Below are 21,015 nucleotides of genomic sequence, written 5' to 3'. Positions count from 1 at the left end.
AAAAAAGGTGCCTATGGAAAAAAAACAAATGTTGCAGGCCAGAAGGGAGTGGCAAGATACATTCAAAGTCCTGAGAGGGAAAAATCTGCAATCTAGGATACTCTACCCAGCAAGATTATCATTTAGAATAGAAGGAGAGATAAAGAATTTCTCAGACAAGCAAAAACTAAAAGAGTACAGTAATACCAAACCCATCCTAAGGGAAATATTGAAAGGTCTTCTCTAAATAGAAAAGAAGAATCTATAGAAAAGAGAAAATCCTAATCAGAAAGTAAATCACTTAAGTAAGCTCATATACAGATTTTAAAACAAAATGAAAAATTTCTGTGGGGGCTTCTCTGGTGGTGCAGTGGTTGAGAGTCCGCCTGCCGATGCAGGGGACACGGGTTTGTGCCCCGGTCTGGGAAGATCCCACATGCCACGGAGCGGCTGGGCCCGTGAGCCACGGCCACTGGGCCTGCGCGTCCGGAGCCTGTGCTTCGCAACGGGAGAGGCCACAACAGTGAGAGGCCCACGTACAGCAAAAAAAAAAAAAAAAAAAAAAAATTTCTGTGGAAGTGATGATAACCACAATGAACAGCAAAAGGAAGAACATGAAGATGTAAAAGAAGACATCAAAATCATCAAATGTGGGGGAGGAGAGGAAGAAAATGTAATTTTTTTTTCCTAGAATGTGTTCAAACCCATGTGATTACCAGTCTAAAGCAAGTGGGAAGGGTTAATATACTTGAAAAACAGGGCAACCACAAATCAAAAACACACAATAGGTTCACAAACACCAAAAAGAAGAGAACGTAAGCATAATACCAAAGAAAGTCTTCAAACCACAAAAGGAAAAACAAAAAGGGACAAAGAAGAAATATAAAATCAACGGGAAAACAAGGTTTAAAATGGCAGTAAATACGTATCTATCAACAATTACTTTAAATGTCAATGGACTAAATGCTCCAATCAAAAGACACAGAGTGGCAGACTGGATGAAACAAGAGACTACCTACACTATGCTGCCTACAAGAGACCAACTTAAGGGACTTCCCTGGTGGCGCAGTGGTTAAGAATCCGCCTGCCAATGCAGGGGACCCGGATTCGAGCCCTGGTCCGGGAAGATCCCAGATGCCGCGGAGCAACTAAGCCTGTGCGCCACAACTACTGAGCCTACGCTCTAGAGCCCGCAAGCCACAACTACTGAGCCTGTGTGCCACAACAACTGAAGCCCACATGCCTAGAGCCTGTGCTCTGCAACCAAAGAAGCCACTGCAACGAGAAGCCCACGAACCGCAACAAAGAGAAGCCCCACTTGCCGCAACTAGACAAAGCCCGTGCACAGCAACGAAGACCCAACGCAGCCAAAAATAAATAAATAATTAATTAAAAATAAAGACCCACTTTAGGGCAAAGGCCACATATAGATTTAGAGTGAGGAGCTGGAAAAAGATGTTTCATGCAAATGAAAACGACAAGTGGGGGTTGCAATACTCACATCAGACAAAATAGACTTTAAAACAAAGGCTATAAAGAAAGATAAAGAACACTATATAATAACAGGATCACACAAGGAGAGGATATTACACTTGTCAACATGTATGTACCCAATATAGGAGCACCCCAATACATTAAACAAACACACACATAAAGGGAGAAACTGACAGGAGTACAGTAATAGTAGATTTTAACACCCCACTCACAACAATGGACAGATCTTCTACACAGAAAATCAATAAGGCAACAGAGATCCTAAGTGATACAATAGAACAGTTAGACTTAGTTGGTATTTTCAGGACATTACACCCCCAAAAAGCAGAATACACATTCTTTTCAAGCACACATGGAACGTTCTCTAGGACTGACCACATACTGGGGCACAAAACAAGCCTCAACAAATTTAAGGGTATAGGAATTATTTCAAGCATCATTTCTGACCACAACAGCATGAAACCAGAAATCAACAGAAAAACAAGAAAAAAAACAATTACATGGAGACTAAACAACATGCTCCTAAAATAACCAATGGGTCAATGGTGAAAGCAAAGAAGAAATTAAAAAATACCTTGAGGCAAATGACAATGAAAACACAACCATACAAAAATCTACGGGGAAATTCCCTGGTGGTCCAGTGATTAGGACTCCATGCTCTCACTGCTGAGGGTCCGGGTTCAATCCCTGATCAGGGAAGTAAGATCCCACAAGTCATGTAGCGCAGCCAAAAAAGATAAACAAAATCTATGGGATGCAATAAAAACAGTTCTTAGAAGGAAGTTCATAGTGACACAGGCCTTCTTTAAGAAACAAGAAAAATCTCAAGTAACTAACCCACCACCTAAAATAATCAGAAAAAGAAGAACAAACAAAACCTAAAGTCAGCAGAAGAAAGGAGATAATAATGATCAGAGAGGAAATAAATAAAATAGAGATTAAAAAAATAGAAAAAAAATCAATAAAACCAAGAGCTGGTTCTTTGAAAGGGTAAACAGAATTGACAAGCCTCTGGCCAGGTGCACCAAGAAGAAAAGAGACAAGACCCAAATAAGCAAAATAAGAAATGAAAGGGGAAAAATCACAACTGATACTGCAGAAATACAAAAAAAAACCGTAACAGAATACTATGAACAATTATATGCCAACATATTTGACAATCTAGAAGAAATGGACAACTTTCTAGAAACATACAGCCCACCAAAATTGAATCAAGAAGAAATAATTTGAACAGACCAATCACTAGAAGTGAAACAGAATCTATAGTAAAAAAAAAAAAAAAAAAAAAAATCAAAAAAACTCCCTACAGGGACTTCCCTGGCTGTCCAGTGGTTAACACTCCACGCTTCCAATGCAAGGGGCAAGAGCTTGATCCCTGGTCAGGGAACTAAGATCCCATATGCTGCATGGTGTGGTCAAAAAACTAAAACCAGGGCTTCCCTGGTGGCGCAGTGGTTGAAAGTCCGCCTGCCGATGCAGGGGACACGGGTTCGTGCCCCAGTCTGGCAAGATCCCACATGCCGCCGAGCGGCTGGGCCCGTGAGCCATGGCCGCTGAGCCTGTGCATCCGGAGCCTGTGCTCCGCAATGGGAGAGGCCACAACAGTGAGAGGCCCGCGTACCGCAAAAATAAAAATAAAAAAACCAAAACTCCCTACAAACAAAACTCCAGGACCAGATGACTTCACAGGCAAATTCTACCAAACATACAAAGAAGAACTTCTACCAATTCTTCTCAAACTCTTCCAAAAGACTGAAGATGAGGGAACACTCCCAAAGACATTCTATGAAGCCACCATCACTCTGATACCAAAATCAAACAAAGATACCAAGAAAGAAAATTACAAGCCAATATCTTTGACAAATATAGAGGCAAAAATTATCAACAATATATTAGCAAACTGAATCCAACAACACATAAGAAAGATCATACACCATGACCAAGTGGGATTCATCCCAAGTTCACAAGGATGGTTCAACATACGCGTATCAATGTAATACACATTAACAAAAGTCAAAAACACATGGTCAGGCTTCCCTGGTGGCGCATTGGTTAAGAATCCGCCTGCCAACGCAGGGGACACGGGTTCAAGCCCTGGTCCAGGAAGATCCCACATGCCACAGGGCAACTAAGCCCGTGTGCCACAACTACTGGGCCTGTGCTCTAGAGCCCGCGAGCCACAACTACTGAAACACACGTGCCTAGAGCCTGTGCTCCACAACAAGAGAAGCCACCGCAATGAGAAGCCCATGCACCACAACTAAGAGTAGCCCCCGCTCACTGCAACTAGAGAAAGCCTGCGTGCAGCAGGCTTTATAATATAGCCAAAGATAACTAAAATAAATAAATTAAAAAAAAGAGAAAAACAGGGCTTCCCTGGTGGCGCAGTGGTTGGGAGTCCGCCTGCCGATGCAGGGGAAACGGGTTTGTGCCCCAGTCTGGAAAGATCCCACATGCCGCGGAGCGGCTGGGCCCGTGAGCCATGGCCGCTGGGCCTGTGCGTCCGGAGCCTGTGCTCCGCAATGGGAGAGGCCACAACAGTGAGAGGCCCACATATCGCAAAAAAAAAAAAAAAAAAAAAAGAGAAAAATAACATGATCATCTCAATAGATGAGAAAAAGCATTTGACAAAATTCAACATCCATTCATGATAAAAACTCTTGCCAAAGTGGGTATACAGGAATATATCTCAACATAATGAAAGCTGTTTATGACAAACCCACAGCCAATATAATACCCAACAGTGAAAAGCTGAAAGTCTTCCTGCTAAAATCTGGAACAAGGATGCCCACTCTCACCACTTCTATTCAACACAGTATTGGGAAGTCCTAGCCACAGCAATCAGACAAGAAAAAGAAATAAAAGGTATCCAAATTGGAAGGAAAGAGGTAAAATTTTTACTATATGTAGATGACATGATACAAAACATAGAAAACCCTAAGGATTCCACACAAAAACTACTAGATCTAATACATGAATTCAGCAAGTAGCAAGATACAAGATTAATATTTAGAAAACAGTTGCATTTCTTTACACTAACAATGAAATATCAGACAGGGAATGTAAAAAAACAATACCTTTTAAAATAGCACCACCACTACCACCAACAACAAAAAACCCCTAGGAATAAACCTGACTAAGGAAGTGACAGACTTACATGCTGAGAAATATAAAACATTAATAAAGGAAATTAAAGAGGATTCAAGGAAATGGAAAGATATCCCATGCTCTTGGATTGGGAGAAAACTGTTAAAATGGACATGCTACCCAAAGCAATCTACAGATTTCATGCAATTGCTATAAAATTATCCATGACATTTTTCACAGAACTAGGACAAATAATCCTAAAATTTATATGAAACCATAAAAGACCCAGAATTGCCAAAGCAATCCTTAGGAAAAAGAACAAAGCAGGAGGTATAATCCTCATAGACTTCAGACAATACTACAAAGCTACAATAATCAAAACAGCATGGTTGGGCTTCCCTGGTGGTGCAGTGGTTAAGAGTCTGCCTGCCAGTGCAGGGGACATGGGTTCAAGCCCTGGTCTGGGAAGATCCCACATGCCATGGAGCAACTCAGCCTGTGGGCCACAACTACTGAGCCTGCGCTCTAGAGCCCATGAGCCAAAACTACTGAGCCAATGTGCCATAACTACTGAAGCCCATGCGCCTAGAGCCCGTGCTCCGCAACAAGAGAAGCCACCACAATGAGAAGCCCGCGCACCACAACGAAGAGTAGCCCCCACTCACAGCAACCACAGAAAGCCTGCACACAGCAATTAAGACCCAACGCAGCCAAATATAAATAAATAAATAAATAAATTTATTTATTTATTTAAAAAAAAAACAAACAGCATGGTTTTGGCCCAAAAACATATGGATCAATGGAACAGAGTGGAGAGCCCAGAAATAAACCCAAACACCTATGGACAATTAATCTTCAACCAAGGAGGCACGAATATACAATGGGGAAAAGACACTCTCTTTAGCAAGTGGTATTGGAAAAGTTGGACAGCCACATGCAAATCAATGAAGTTAGAACACACCATCACACCATACACAAAAATAAATTCAAAATGGCTTAAAGACTTAAATATGAGACATGACACCATAAAACTCCTTGAACATAGACAAAACATTCTCTGACATAAGTCGTACCAATCATACCAGTCACCCAAGGCAATAGAAATAAAAGCAAAAATAAATGGGACCTAATCAAACTTAAAAGCTTTTGTAAAGCAAAGGAAACCATAAACAAAACGAAAAGACTACCTATGGACTGGGAGAAAATATTTGCAAATGATGCGACTGACAAGGGCTTAATTTCCAAAATATACAAACAGCTCAAACAACTCAATAACAAAAAAAGCCCAATTAAAAAATGGTCAGAAGACCTAAATAGACATTTCTGCAAAAAAGATATACAGATGGCCAATAGGCACAAGAAAACATGCTCATCATCGCTAATTATTAGAGAAATGCAAATTGAAACTACAATGAGGTACACCACCTCACATTGGTCAAAACAGCCATCATTAAAAAGTCTACAAATAATAAATGTTGGAGAAGGTGTGGAGAAAAGGGAACCCTCTTACACCGCTGGTGGGAATGTAAATTGGTATAGCCACTATGGAAAACAGTATGGAGGCTCCTCAAAAAACTAAAAATAGTTACCATATGATCCAGCAATTCCATTCCTGGGAATATACCCAGACAAAACTGTAATTCAAAAATATACATGCACCCCAATATTCACAGCAGCACTATTTCCAATAGCCAAGACATGGAAACTACCTAAATGTCCATCAACAAATGACTGGATAAAGAAAATGTGGTGTATATATATATACGTGAGTGTGTGCATATATACACACACACATACATACGCACAATGGAATATTACTCAGCCATAAAAAATGAAATCACACCATTTGCAGCAACATAGTCTGATGATCTCTAGGTCCATCTAAGTGAAGTAGGTTAGACAGAGAAAGACAAATACCATATGATATCACTTATATGTGGAATGTAAAATACAACACAAATGAACTTATTTACTAAACAAACAGACTCGTGGACTTAGAGGACAGACTTGTGGTTGCCAAAGGGGAGGGAGGGTGGGAAAGGGAAGGATTGAGAGTTTGGGATTAGCGGATGCAAACTAGTATATATAGGATGGATAAACAACAAGGCCCTACTGTGTAGCACAGGGAACTATACTCAGTATCTGTGATAAACCATAGTGAAAAAGGATATATATATGTATAACTGAATCACTCTGCTGTACAGCAGAAATTAACACAACACTGTAAATTAACTATACTTCAATAAAATTTTTTAAATGCAAAAAAATAAGTGAAAGAAGGCAATAGATTCTAATGGTACAAAACTTAAGAGGTACAAATGAGTATACAGAAAAAAGTAAATCTTAGGTGTATGATCAATATAGGACCCAACGCTTGCTTCTCATTAATTTAAAACAATAAAATCTTACTGCTTTGTATTTACCCAGTTCTCTATTTATTTTTGTTGCATTGGCTCTTTGTTGCTGCACACGGGCTTTCTCTAGTTGAAGCGAGCAGGGGCTACTCTTCACTGCAGTGCAGAGGCTTCTCACTGCAGTGGCTTCTCTTGTTGCGGAGGATGGGCTCTAGGCGTGCGGGCTTCGTAGTTGTGGCTCGCGGGCTCTAGAGCACAGAGCTCAGTAGTTGTGGCGCACGGGCTTAATTGCTTCGTGGCATGTGGGAATCTTGCCAGACCAGGGATCGAACCCATGTCCCCTACACTGGTAGGCGGATTGTTTTTGTTTTTTATTTTTATTTTTTTAACATCTTTATTGGAGTATAATTGCTTTACGATGGTGTGTTAGTCTCTGTTTTATAACAAAGTGAATCAGCTATACATATACATATATGCCCATATCTCCTCCCTCTTGCGTCTCCCTCCCACCCTCCCTATCCCACCCCTATAGGTGGTCACAAAGCACCAAGCTGATCTCCCTGTGCTATAAGGCTGCTTCCCACTAGCTATGTATTTTGGTAGTATATATAAGTCCATGCCTCTCTCTCACTTCGTCCCAGCTTACCCTTCCCCCTCCACATGTCCTCAAGTCCATTCTCTACATCTGCGTCTTTATTCCTTTCCTACCCCTAGGTTCTTCATGACCATTTTATTTCTTTAGATTCCATATACATGTGTTAGCATACGGTATTTGTTTTTCTCTTTCTGACTGACTTCACTCTGTATGACACACACTAGGTCCATCCACCTCACTACAAATAACTCAATTTCATTTCTTTTTATGGCTGAGTAATATTCCACTGTATATATATGCCACATCTTCTTTATCCATTCATCTGTCGATGGACACTTAGGTTGCTTCCATGTCCTGGCTATTGTAAATAGAGCTGCAGTGAACATTGTGGTACGTGACTCTTTGAATTATGGTTTTCTCAGGGTATATGCCCAGTAGTGGGATTTGCTGGGTCGTATGGTAATTCTATTTTTAGTTTTTTAAGGAACCTCCATACTGTTCTCCACAGTGGTGGTATCAATTTACATTCTCACCAACAGTGCAAGGGGGTTCCCTTTTCTCCACACCCTCTCCAGCATTTACTGCTTGTAGATTTTTTGATGATGGCCATTGAGACTGGTGTGAGGTGATACCTCATTGTAGTTTTGATTTGCATTTCTCTAATGATTAGTGATGTTCAGCATACTTTCATGTGTTTGTTGGCAGTCTGTATAATCTTCTTAGGAAAAATGTCTATTCAGGTCTTCTGCCCATTTTTGGATTGGGTTGTTTGTTTTCTTGATATTGAGCTGCATGAACTGCTTGTAAATTTTGGAGATTAATCCTTTGTCAGTTGCTTTATTTGCAAGTATTTTCTCCTATTCTGAGGGTTGTCTTTTCATCTTGTTATGGTTTCCTTTGCTGTGCAAAAGCTTTTAAGTTTCATTAGGTCCCATTTGTTTGTTTTTATTTACATTTCTCTAGGAGGTGGGTCAAAAACGATCTTGCTGTGATTTATGTCAAGGAGTGTTCCTTCTATGTTTTCCTCTAGGAGTTTTATAGTTTCCAGTCTTACATTTAGGTCTCTAATCCATTTTGAGTTTATTTTTGTGTATGGTGTTAGGGGGTGTTCTAATTTCATTCTTTTACATGTAGCTGTCCAGTTTTCCCAGCACCACTTACTGAAGAGGCTATCTTTTCTCCATTGTATAGTCTTGCCTCCTTTATCAAAAATAAGGTGACCATATGTGCGTGGGTTTATCTCTGGGCTTTCTATCCTGTTCCATTGATCTGTATTTCTGTTTTTGTGTCAGTACCATACTGTCTTGATTACTGTAGCCTTGTAGTATAGTCTGAAGGCAGGGACCCTGATTCCTCTACCTCCATTTTTCTTTCTCAAGATTGCTTTGGCTACTCAGGGTCTTTTGTGTTTCCATACAAATTGTGAAATTTTCTGTTCTACTTCTGTGAAAAATGCCATTGGTAGTTTGATAGGGATTCCACTGAATCTGTAGATTGCTTGGGGTAGTATAGTCATTTTCACAATGTTGATTCCTCCAATCCAAGAACATGGTATATCTCTCCATCTGTTTGTATCACCTTTAATTTCTTTCATCAGTGTCTTATAGTTTTCTGCATACAGGTCTTTTGTCTCCTTAGGTAGGTTTATTCCTAGGTATTTTATGCTTTTTGTTGCAATGGTAAATAGGAGTGTTTCCTTAATTTCTCTTTCTGATCTTTCGTTCTTAGTGTATAGGAATGCAAGAGATTTCTGTGCATTAATTTTGTATCCTGCTACTTTACCAAATTCATTGATTAGCTCTAGCAGTTTTCTGGTAGAGTCTTTAGCATTCTCTATGGATAGCATCATGTCATCTGCAAACAGTGACAGCTTTACTTCTTCTTTTCCGATTTAAATTCCTTTTATTTCTTTTTCTTCTCTGACTGCCATGGCTAAAACTTCCAAAACTATGTTGAATAATAGTCGTGAGGGGCTTCCCTGGTGGCGCAGTGGTTAAGAATCTGCCTGCCAATGCAGGGGACACGGGTTCAAGCCCTGGTTCAGGAAGAACCCACATGCCGTAGAGCTACTAAGCCCGTGAGCCCGTGCGCCACAACTACTGAGCCTGCGCTCTAGAGCCTGTGAGCCACAACTACTGAGACCGCAAGCCACAACTACTGAAACCCGCAGGCGTAAAGCCTGTGCTCTGCAACAAGAAAAGCCACCGCAATGAGAAGCCCGCGCAGCGCAACGGAGAGTAGACCCCACTTGCCACAACTAGAGAAAGCCCGCGTGCAGGAACAAAGACCTAATTTAGCCACAAATAAATAAATAAATATTTTAAAATAAATAAACAAATAATAGTGGTGAGAGTGGGCAACCTTGTCTTGTTCCTGATCTTAGTGGAAATGGTTTCAGTTGTTCACCATTGAGAATGATGTTGGCTGTGGCTTCGTCATATATGGCCTTTATTATGTTGAGGTAAGTTCCCTCTATGCCTACTTCTGGAGAGTTTTTATCATAAATGGGTGTTGAATTTTGTCAAAAGCTTTTTCTGCATCTATTGAGATGATAATATGGTTTTTCTCCTTCAATTTGGTAACATGGTGTATCACATTGATTGGTTTGTGTATACTGAAGAATCCTTGCGTTCCCACTTGATCATGGTGTATGATCCTTTTAATGTGCTGTTGGATTCTGTTTCCTAGTATTTTGTTGAGGATTTTTGCATCTACGTTAATCAGTGATATTGGCCTGTAGTTTTCTTTCTTTGTGACATCTTTGTCTGGTTTTGGTATCAGGGTGATGGTGGCCTCGTAGAATGAGTTTGGGAGTGTTCCTCCCTCTGCTATATTCTGGAAGAGTTTGAGAAGGATCGGTATTAGCTCTTCTCTAAATGTTTGATAGAATTCACCTGTGAAGCCATCTGGTCCTGGGCTTTTGTTTGTTGAAAGATTTTTAATCACAGTTTCAATTTCAGTGCTTGTGACTGGTCTCTTTGTATTTTCTATTTCTTCCATTCCAGGTTCAGTCTCAGAAGGTTGTGCTTTTCTAAGAATTTGTCCATTTCTTCCAGGTTGTCCGTTTTATTGGCATGTAGTTGCTTGTAATAATCTCTCATGATCCTTTGTATTTCTGCAGTGTAAGTTGTTGCTTATCCTTTTTCATTTCTAATTCTATTGATTTGCGTCTTCTCCCTTTTTTCTTGATGAGTCTGGCTAATGGTTTATCAATTTTGTTTATCTTCTCAAAGAACCAGCTTTTAGTTTTATTGATCTTTGCTATTGCTTCCTTCATTTCTTTTTCATTTATTTCTGATCTAATCTTTATGATTTCTTTCTTTCTGCTACTTGGGGGCTCTTTTGTTCTTTCTCTAATTGTTTTAGGTGCAAGTTTAGGTTGTTTGAGATGTTTCTTGTTTCTTCAGGTAGGACTGTATTGCTATAAACTTCCCTCTTAGAACTGCTTTTGTTGCATCCCATAGGTTTTGGGTCATCGTGTTTTCATTGTCATTTGTTTCTAGGTATTTTTTGATTTCCTCTTTGATTTCTTCACTGATCTCTTGGTTATTAAGTAGTGTATTGTTTAGCCTCCATGTGCTTGTATTTTTTACAGAGTTTTTCCTGTAACTGCTATCTAGTCTCATAGCATTGTGGTCGGAAAAGATACTTGATACGATTTCAATTTTGTTAAATTTACCAAGGCTTGATTTGTGACCCAAGATATGATCTATCCTGGAGAATGTTCCATGAGCACTTGAGAAGAAAGTGTATTCTGTTGCTTTTGGAAGGAATGTCCTATAAATATCAGTTAAGTCCATCTTGTTTAATATATCATTTATAGCTTGTGTTTCCTTATTTATTTTCATTTTGGATGATCTGTCCATTGGTGAAAATGGGGTGTTAAAGTCCCCTACTATGATTGTATTACTGTCGATTTCCCCTTTTATGGCTGTTGGCATTTGCCTTATGTTTTGAGGTGCTCCTATGTTGGGTGCATAAATATTTACAATTGTTATATCTTCCTTCTTGGATTGATCCCTTGGTGTCCTTCTTTGTCTCCTGTAATAGTCTTTATTTTAAAGTCTATTTTGTCTGATATGAGAATTGCTACTGCAGCTTTCTTTTGATTTCCATTTGCATGATATATCTTTTTCCATCCCCTCACTTTCAGTCTGTATGTGTCCTGAGGTCTGAAGTGGGTCTCTTGTAGACAGCATATAGATGGGTCTTGTTTATGTATGCATTCAGCCAGTCTATGTCTTTTCGTGGGAGCATTTAATCCTTTACATTTAAGGTAGTTATCAATATGTATGTTCCTATTACCATTTTCTTAATTGTTTGGGGTTTGTTATTATAGGTCTTTTCCTTCTCCTGTGTTTCCTGCCTAGAGAAGTTCCTTTAGAATTTGTTGTAAAGCTGGTTAGGTAGTGCTGAATTCTCTTAGCTTTTGCTTGTCTGTAAAGGTTTTAATTTCTCCGTCTAATCTGAGTGAGATCCTTGCTGGGTAGACTAATCTTGGTTGTAGGTTTTTCCCTTTCTTCACTTTAAATATGTCCTGCCATTCCCTTCTGGCTTGCAGAGTTTCTGCCAAAAGTTCAGCTGTTAACCTTATGGCGATTCCCTTGTATGTTATTTGTTGTTTTTCCCTCACTGCTTTTAGTATTTTTTCTGTGTATTTAATTTTTGATAGTTTGATTAATATGTGTCTCGGTGTGTTTCTCATTGGATTTATCCTGTATGGGACTGTCTATGCTTCCTGGACTTTATTAACCATTTCCTTTCCCATATTAGGGAAGTTTTCAACTATAATCTCTTCAAATATTTTCTCAGTCCCTTTTTCTCTTCCTCTTCTGAGACCCCTATAATTCCAATGTTGGTGCATTTACTGTTGTCCCAGAGGTCTCTAAGACTGTCCTCAATTCTTTTCATTCTTTTTTCTTTATTCTGCTCTGCAGTAGTTATTGCCACTATTTTATCTTCCAGGTCACTTATCTGTTCTTCTGTCTCAGTCATTCTGGTATGGATTCCTTCTAGAGAATTTTTAATTTCATTTACTGTGTTGTTCATCATTGTTTGTTTGCTCTTTAGTTCTACTAGGTCCTTGTTAAACGTTTCTTATATTTTCTCCATTCTAGTTCCAAGATTTTGGATCATCTTCACTATCATTACTCTTGAATTCTTTTTCAGGTAGTCTGCCTATTTCCTCTTCAGTTGTTTGGTCTGGTGGATTTTTACCTTGCTCCTTCATCTGCTGTGTGTTTCTCTGTCTTCTCATTTTGCTTATCTTACTGTGTTTGGGGTCTCCTTTTCGCAGGCTGCAGGATCCTAGTTCCCGTTGTTTTTGGTGTCTGCCTCCAGTGGCTAAGGTTGGTTCAGTGGGTTGTGTAGGCTTCCTGGTAGAGAGGACTAGTGCCTGTGTTCTGGTGCATGAGGCTGGATCTTGTCTTTCTGGTGGGCAGGACTGCGTCCGGTGGTGTGTTTGGGGGTGTCTGTGACCTTATTATGATTTTAGGCAGCCTCTCTGCTAATGGGTGGGGTTGTGTTCCTGTCTTGCTAGTTGTTTGGCATAGGGTGTCCAGCACTGTAGCTTGCTGGTTGTTGAGTGGAGCTGGGTCTTAGCGTTGAGATGGAGATCTCTGGCAGAGCTTTCGCCGTTTGATATTACGTGGAGCTGGGAGGTCTCTGGTGGACCAATGTCCTGAAGTTGGCTCTCCCACCTTAGAGGAACAGGCCTGACACCCGGCCTGAGCACCAAGACCCTGTCAGCCACACGGCTCCATCTGTTATTTCTCTCTTTTTTCTGCTTTTTTTCTCAAGAGTTTCTTCCTCCTGTTTTCTGTTTATCTCCTGTCTTCTTTGTCCATTTTTTCTTGATTGATCTCCCTTTCACTTTCACCCTGTAGCTCTCTCTGGGCTTCTATTTCGACAGCAACAATGGGACTCTGGATGGTGTGGGCCACTTTTTTTGCCAATTGGCCGAGGAGAAGTGTTTGTAGGCGGATTGTTAACCACTGTGCCACCAGGAAAGTCCCTCTCTTCTTTTAATAGTTAAAATTTACCCTAATTTTTATCTCTTCCCTCAAAACTGAGAATTCTTTCATAAATCAACCCTGATAGTTACAGTTCCTGATAAACCACTCCTGATAACTTGAATGCTATTGAAGAAGTAAACTGCTCAATTCTTTCTTCCTTAAATGCAGTAACTATGTAAATTATCTCATCTCTTATCTCAAAAATCCATATTATACTCAAATAAAAACAGAGGGTCAGCAGACTAAGTCTTTAGAAAGTTATACATCTCTAATTTTGTGAGTATAAAATTCTCACATAGACTCTTATTAAAAGGTAAATTTCTATGCAATAAATTTAACAAATACCTTCTAAATTCACTTATAGAGAACTTTCATAAAATAAAATCAAAACAAAATAGGTAGAATTACATGTTTTGTTTAAAGGCTTCAGAAGTATCAATATATCACATTAGTTCACTACTCCATCTCTTACGTCCGGCATAACGCCTGGCCTACAATAGGCACACAGTGAATAATTGTAAAACCAGTGAGTGACAGTCTGAAATAGGAGAAATCAAAAGTGACAAAATCCTAGTTTTTACAAAATACCTCATGTGAATTAGATTAAACCACCAATAACTGTAAATTATCAGCAGTGTCTGTCACTCTCATTCTAATTTCACCTTCCCCCTCTACCATACCATCTGGCAAGGAAAAACTGAGTTGCTTAGAGGCAGAGCTGGAACAATGGATAGAGTCTTTTCCTGTTACTGAGTTATGAAAGCATTACGACTGTGAACAATACAACTACACAAGATCCAAAAATACCTAAATTCTTGTTATAGGGATTATATTTTTTCATGCTTACCGATGACTTGACTTTTGCAGGATCAACTTTGTCATAAACTGGAGTGCAGTACACAATCAGCATAAGGAGACTCAGCAGAAAGGCACTGCAGCTTACAAATTCGAAAAAGTAAAGGCCTCCACACAAAGTACATTGCGACACAACTTCCTCACAGATAAAGGCCAACAGAGACAGCACCTACAAAAGAAACAAAACATTTTGCTTAAGTGTTTTTCAGGGAAACCTACGTTATTCAGAAAACACCACCTGTTCACTCAAATATTTATCAAGTGGAGACTCGGCAAACAAGATTACTGAATGAACCCGATCTACACATAATTTACACTCCAGTTGCCTTGAAGGGAATATAGGTACACAGATAATTAACTACCTACTGTGTGCTAAATGCTAGAACAGGAGAAATCCGAGGTGTTGTTATAAAAGCACACAGAAAAGGCACTCAACCTGGAGGTTGGGAAAGGCTTCCTGAAGGAAAGCTGAGACCAGAAGGACAGTAGAGTCAGTTGTGGGGTGAAAGGTAGGGGGAAAAGTTCCAGGCAGAGAAGCAGTGCACAGAAAGACCTAGAAATGAGAGAGCTCGGTACCTTCTCACGCCAACCACACACAGATATCCCACAAGCCCCACTCAACTGTGAAAGTGAGTTGAGTCAACATGGCTAACGTGTCAGAGGGGAGGGGATGGCAGCACAGAAATGATGAAATGAGACCAGAGAGGTAATAAGCAGAGGTCAGATCTAAATGCCTCCTTTTACTAGTTTAAGGAATCTGGATTTTAAGCGTTTTTAAAGCAAAGGGGTAGGGACTTCCCTGGTGGTGCAGTGGTTAAGAATCTGCCTGCCAATGCAAGAGACACGGGTTTGAGCCCTGGTCTGGGAAGATCCCACATGCCATGGAGCAACTAAGCCTGAGCACCACAACTACTGAGCCTGTGCTCTGGAGCCCGCGAGCCACAACTAGCGTGCCCACGTGCCACAAGCACTGAAGCCTGCGCGCCTAGAGCCCGTGCTCTGCAACAAAGAGAAGCCACTGCAATGAGAAGCCCATGCACTGCAACAAAGAGTAGCCCCCACTCATTGCAACTAGAGAAAGCCTGCACGCAGCAACGAAGACCCAACGCAGCCAAAAATAAATTTTAAAAATAAATAAATAAATAAATAAATGTATAAAGCAAAGGGGTAACATGATGAGGTTTATGCTTTTAGTAGTTCTTTATAGCTACAATACAAAGAAGGGACGGGGAGGAGAGATCGGGGAGAGACGGGGAGGGGGAGGGCAAAACTGGGGCTGGACATCCAGTTGGGGAAGCTGATGTAAGAAATCAGAGGAAAGACAGTGAGCAGGGTAGTAGTAATGGACAAGAGTGAAATCACTGGAAGATGCAATAGAAGCCCTCATCAGACAGGATGAATACAAACGGAATAGCAAACAAGATAATACATATATGCTTAAACCATTTTATTTTCATTTAAAACAAAAAGGCACATTTATTTATTCAGTCTTTTGAAATGGGCCTTTTCTTTGAGAATGCACCTGATTGGAATTCCCCATCATGTTTTCTGCATTAATCACTTCCATCATTTATGACTACCATTTCCAGACTGATGTTATTTGAAGTGGAGCAAGATCTGGGACACCTGAGAAGCAGCACGCAGAATCCTTCTAGAGTTGGACGAGTTTTACTAGCCTTTCACAGTTGCCTTGCTCTTACTTAATTCCACTGCAAGTATTTTAGTAGCTTTTTTGGTCTTTCCAAAGCATTCAATTTATTTTCACAGAAACAATTCCTTTTCACATTCAATTTTAGTCTTGCAGTTATTTAACTGGCCATAAAAAGTATAATTTGGGGGACTTCCCTGGTGGTCCAGTGGCTAAGACTCTGCAATCCCAATGCAAGGGGCCCGCATTCAATCCCTAGTCAGGGAACTAGATCCCCCATACTACAACTAAGAGTTTGCATGCTGCAATGAAGATCCCGCATGTGGCAGTGAAGATCCCATGTGCCACAACTACGACATGGCGCGGCTAAATAAATTTTTTTTAAGTATAATTTTTATGCATTTGCATTGAATGGAGAACAGTCATCTCTGGCTAATTCGGCAACTCAATTAAATGCAGGTGGGGGGCTTCCCTGGTGGCGCAGTGGTTGAGAATCTGCCTGCCAATGCAGGGGACACGGGTTCGAGCCCTGGTCTGGGAGGATCCCACATGCCACGGAGCGACTGGACCCGTGAGCCGCAACTACTGAGCCTGCGCGTCTGGGGCCTGTGCTCCGCAACAAGAGAGGCCACAACGGTGAGAGGCCCGCACACCACGATGAAGAGTGGACCCCACTCGCCGCAACTAGAGAAAGCCCTCGCACAGAAACGAAGACCCAACACAGCCAAAGATAATAAATAAATAAATAAAATGTGACACCTTTAAAAAAAAAAAAAAAACGCAGGTGGTTTTAACAGCGCTCCCACTGTTGTGTGATGTGGTATTAACACACTGATGCCTCACTGAAGAAAGAAGAGTTTTTCTTCTTCTTTTTAAGAGGCAAGGGTGCTGGGAAGAGAATAAATTCCATTTTAAATATGCTGTATATGAGAGGTCTACAGAAGAGTTAGGTGGAGCTGGCTAGGAGGCAAAAGGATATATGGGTCTGGAGCTCAGGAGACAGGTCTGAGGTGGAGACCAAGATGTGGGAGATTACCTAGAATGAGGAAAGTCGGCCCTGTGCAGAACTGTGAGGAACCCCAAGATTTAAGGGATGAACAGAGGGGGAGACACCAGCAAAGGACAATTAGGAGCAGCAGACCAAGGGGTAGTCGATCAAGAAAAAAGTATTTCTACTCAGAGCAAGTAATCAAGAGTGCTGGGGGCTTCCCTGGTGGCGTAGTGGTTGAGAGTCCGCCTGCCAATGCAGGAGACACGGGTTCGTACCCCGGTCCGGGAGGATCCCACATGCCGCGGAGCGGCTGGGCCCGTGAGCCATGGCCACTGAGCCTGCGCGTCCGGAGCCTGTGCTCCGCAACAGGAGAGGCCACAACAGTGAGAGGCCCGCGTGCCGCAAAAAAACAAAAAAACAAAACAAACAAAAAAAGAGTGCTGAATGCTACTCACAGTACTAAAATGCTTACATGAGACGGAGCTACAGGGTTGCTGGTGACATCAACAGGACCATTTCAGTGTGCTCAGGGAGGCAACCTAGATTACTGTACTGTACACTGGAAGTGAGGGCTGGACAAGGCAGTGCAATAGAGACAGCCCAGTCACCCAGTGCAGCTTTGAGTGGCCAGATAAAGGGTAGTAGTGGATGAGGTCAAAGGGAAAGGAATTTCAAGACAGGAGAGAACTGAGCATGATAAATGCTTAGACAGAAACCTGTAAGATGTCTAAAGACAGAGAAAGAAAAGAGGATCTCTAAAGGCAAGATTCAGGGCTCAAGGTGTGAGGCTAACTCTTCTCTAGAAATAGGAAGGAAGAGAGAGAAGAGATTCACTTGTGCAGTTTGTGTGGGTTTTGTAGAAGCTAAGGGAATTTCCTTCTGGGTATTAAACCATCAAAATGACTGATGACCCAAGTGAAAGCCTTTTGGGAAATGCCGTCTCACACAAGTCAGGCCAGCAGGAGCAACCAGATATATTAATGGCAATAAGACTGCTACCAAAATCAACACATACATTAAGTAGGCAATCAAAATTTTATCCTACGAAACACTTTCATCAAATCAGAGGTCAATAGTACAGCCACTCTGGAAAACAGTTTAGCAGTTTCTTTAAAAACTAAGCATGCAACTGCTGTATGACCCAGCAACTGCATTCCTACATTCTGTATATGACCAAGAGAAATGAAAACTTACGTTCCTGCAAAAACTGATACATGAATGTGCATAACATTTTACTCATCAGAGACCCAAACTCTAAACACTACAGATGTCCTTCAATGGTTATACAAACTGTGGTAATCCATACCATGGAATACTACTTAGCAATAAAAACAAACTTGGTATATGCAACAATCCGGATGAGTCTCCAGAGAACTATGCACAGTGAAAAAAATCCAATCTCCAAAGGTTACATACTGCATGACTACATTTATATAATAACAAAGCTTATAGAGATAGAGAACAAATTAGTGGTGGCCAGGGTGGAGGGGAGAGGTGTGGCTATAAAGGGGTGGCATGAGGGAACCACGTGATGATGGAACAGTTTTGTTTTTTAATTTTTATTCATTTATTTATTTATTTTTTGGCTGCATTGGGTCTTTGTTACCGCGTGCAGGCTTTCTCTAGTGGCAGCGAGCGGGGGTTACTCTTCATTGCAGTGCACAGGCTTCTCGTTGCGGTGGCTTCTCTTGTTGCGAAGCGTGGGCTCTAGGTGTGTGGGCTTAAGAGCTGTGGTGCACGGGCTTAGTTGCTCCGCGACATGTGGGATCTTCCCGGGCCAGGAATTGAACCTGTGTCCCCTGCACTGGCAGGTGGATTCTTAACCACTGCACCACCAGGGAAGTCCGATGGAATAGTTCTGATTCTTTTTTTTTTTTTTTTTTTTTTTTTTTTTTTTTTCTGTACGTGGGCCTCTCACTGCTGTGGCCTTCTCCCGTTGCGGAGCACAGGCTCCGGACACACACAGGCTCCGCGGCCATGGCTCGCGGGCCCAGCCGCTCCGCGGCATGTGGGATCTTCCGGGATCGGGGCACGAACCCGTGTCCCCTGCATCGGCAGGCGGACTCTCAACCACTGCGCCACCAGGGAAGCCCTAGTTCTGATTCTTGATTGCAGCAGTGATTAAGGAAGCTACACTTGATAAAACAGCATAGAGGTACACGTAGACGTACACGTACACACACACACACACACACACACGAATGCAAAGGACCTCCCTTTACATTTTGTTTTTGCAAGTTCCTGTGATTCTACAATTATTTCAAAATAAAAAGTTAAAAAAAATTCAAATCCAAATTGGCATCTAAACCTCAAAGGGATTTCCTCCTTCCTGTTGGCAATACGAAATTCATATATTCCCACAACTGAAAAGAATGCATGTAAGGACGAAAATAGGTCCTATTGCTGTGATTTCCTGTAAGTTAATGAGGCATAAAATGGTCCAGAATATCCCAAACAACTTCCTCACATCAGACAGATGTTAGGCAAGGCCTTCCCAGTCACCGCACCACAGGATAAAGCGACACACCAAGACAAGTCCCAAAAGGTCACTGTGTAAAAGTACTTCTTCACCTGTAATTATAATTACAAGAGGAGTTTTTATAAGTCTACGGTATAATAAGATACCAAATGTCTTACTATTCCATTTGCTTTATTCTTGACTCTGTTAAATCTTGTCCAAGTTTTAGGAGTTTCTCTATGAGACATTTGCAAAATATACCTGAGGTGTATGAAAGTCAATTAACTATGAGAAGATATGAGCCTAAAACTCTAATTGGGGTGTGAGAATAGTTGATCTTGAACCATTCTTCCCTACAATAATGAGATTATCAGGAACGCTCATCAGTGCAGGCTATAAGACAATAAAATCTTATCTGTAGTAGAGACACAGACTGCTTATCTACTCTCCCTAAGAAAAGGGCAGGATCCAGCTGGGCCAGAAGCAATCAGTGACAAGTCATTACAAGACCTATTCCAAACTTATTAAAGGAGTCATTCTTACTGACCTTAAGCCCTAAAGCAGTATCAAGAGGAGGGTTCTGCATGGACATCCTAGAGAATGAAGGGGTACTAGATCAAGTTCGGGATTTACTAGTTCCTATTCCCAGATAAAGGCCAAGAAATCAGCACTGACAAGCTATATTCAGTATGAAAATTTCTCTTGACTCCCCATCTCTGATGCTACTAACCTTCCTTTAAAATCTCCCACAGCACTGTACAGTCTCTAATACAAAATAAAGGGATCATTTCACAATATACACAAATATCACATTATTATGTTGTACATCTAAAACTGTTACATGTCAATTATACCTCAATTTAAAAAATAAGTTAGAGGGAGACCTTCAAGATGGCAGAGGAGTAAGACGTGGAGATCACCTTCCTCCCCACAAATACATCGGAAATACATCTACATGTGGAACAACTCCTACAGAACACCTACTGAACGCTGACAGAAGACCTCAGACTTCCCGAAAGGGTGCGCAAGGAGAGGGGATTCAGAGCACCGCCTAAAGGAGCTCCAGAGACAGGCGTGAGCCACGGCTATCAGCACGGACACCAGAGACGGGCATGAAACGTTAAGGCTGCTGCTGTAGCCACCAAGAAGCCTGTGTGCAAGCACAGGTCACTCTCCACACCTCCCCTCCTGGGAGCCTGTGCAGCCTGCCACTGCCAGGGTCCTGTGATTCAGGGACAACTTCCCTGGGAGAACACACGGTGCAACTCAGGGACTGTTGCAATGTCATGCCAGCCTCTGCCGCTGCAGGCTCGCCCCACATTCCACACCCCTCCCTCCCCGCCCCCCCCCCCGGCCTGAGAGAGCCAAAGCCCCCTAATCAGCTGCTACTTTAACCCCATCCTGTCTTGGTAGGGAACAGACGCCCTCAGGCGACCTACACGCAGAGGCGGGGCCAAATCTAAAGCTGAACCCCAGGAGCTGTGTGAACAAAGAAGAGAAAGGGAAATCTCTCCCAGCAGCCTCAGGAGCAGCGGATTAA

General features: G+C 41.5%; 1 protein-coding gene across 1 annotated transcript in view; it reads right to left on the bottom strand.

Moving 5' to 3' along the window:
* Window positions 1-21,015, bottom strand: part of CMTM6 (CKLF like MARVEL transmembrane domain containing 6) — a gene marked incomplete at both ends in the record, with an annotated part of 43,625 nt that overhangs the window by 9,582 nt on the left and 13,028 nt on the right. Inside the window, one exon of the mRNA XM_079713192.1 lies at window positions 14,371-14,547. Coding sequence (XP_079569318.1) covers window positions 14,371-14,547 — 177 coding nt within the window. The remainder of the gene's footprint in view (window positions 1-14,370; window positions 14,548-21,015) is intronic.

The sequence above is a fragment of the Hyperoodon ampullatus genome (genome assembly GCF_949752795.1).
Source record: "Hyperoodon ampullatus genome assembly, chromosome: 10".
In the NCBI taxonomy this organism is placed as follows: domain Eukaryota; kingdom Metazoa; phylum Chordata; class Mammalia; order Artiodactyla; family Ziphiidae; genus Hyperoodon; species Hyperoodon ampullatus.
This window is presented reverse-complemented; position numbering and strand designations above follow the sequence as displayed.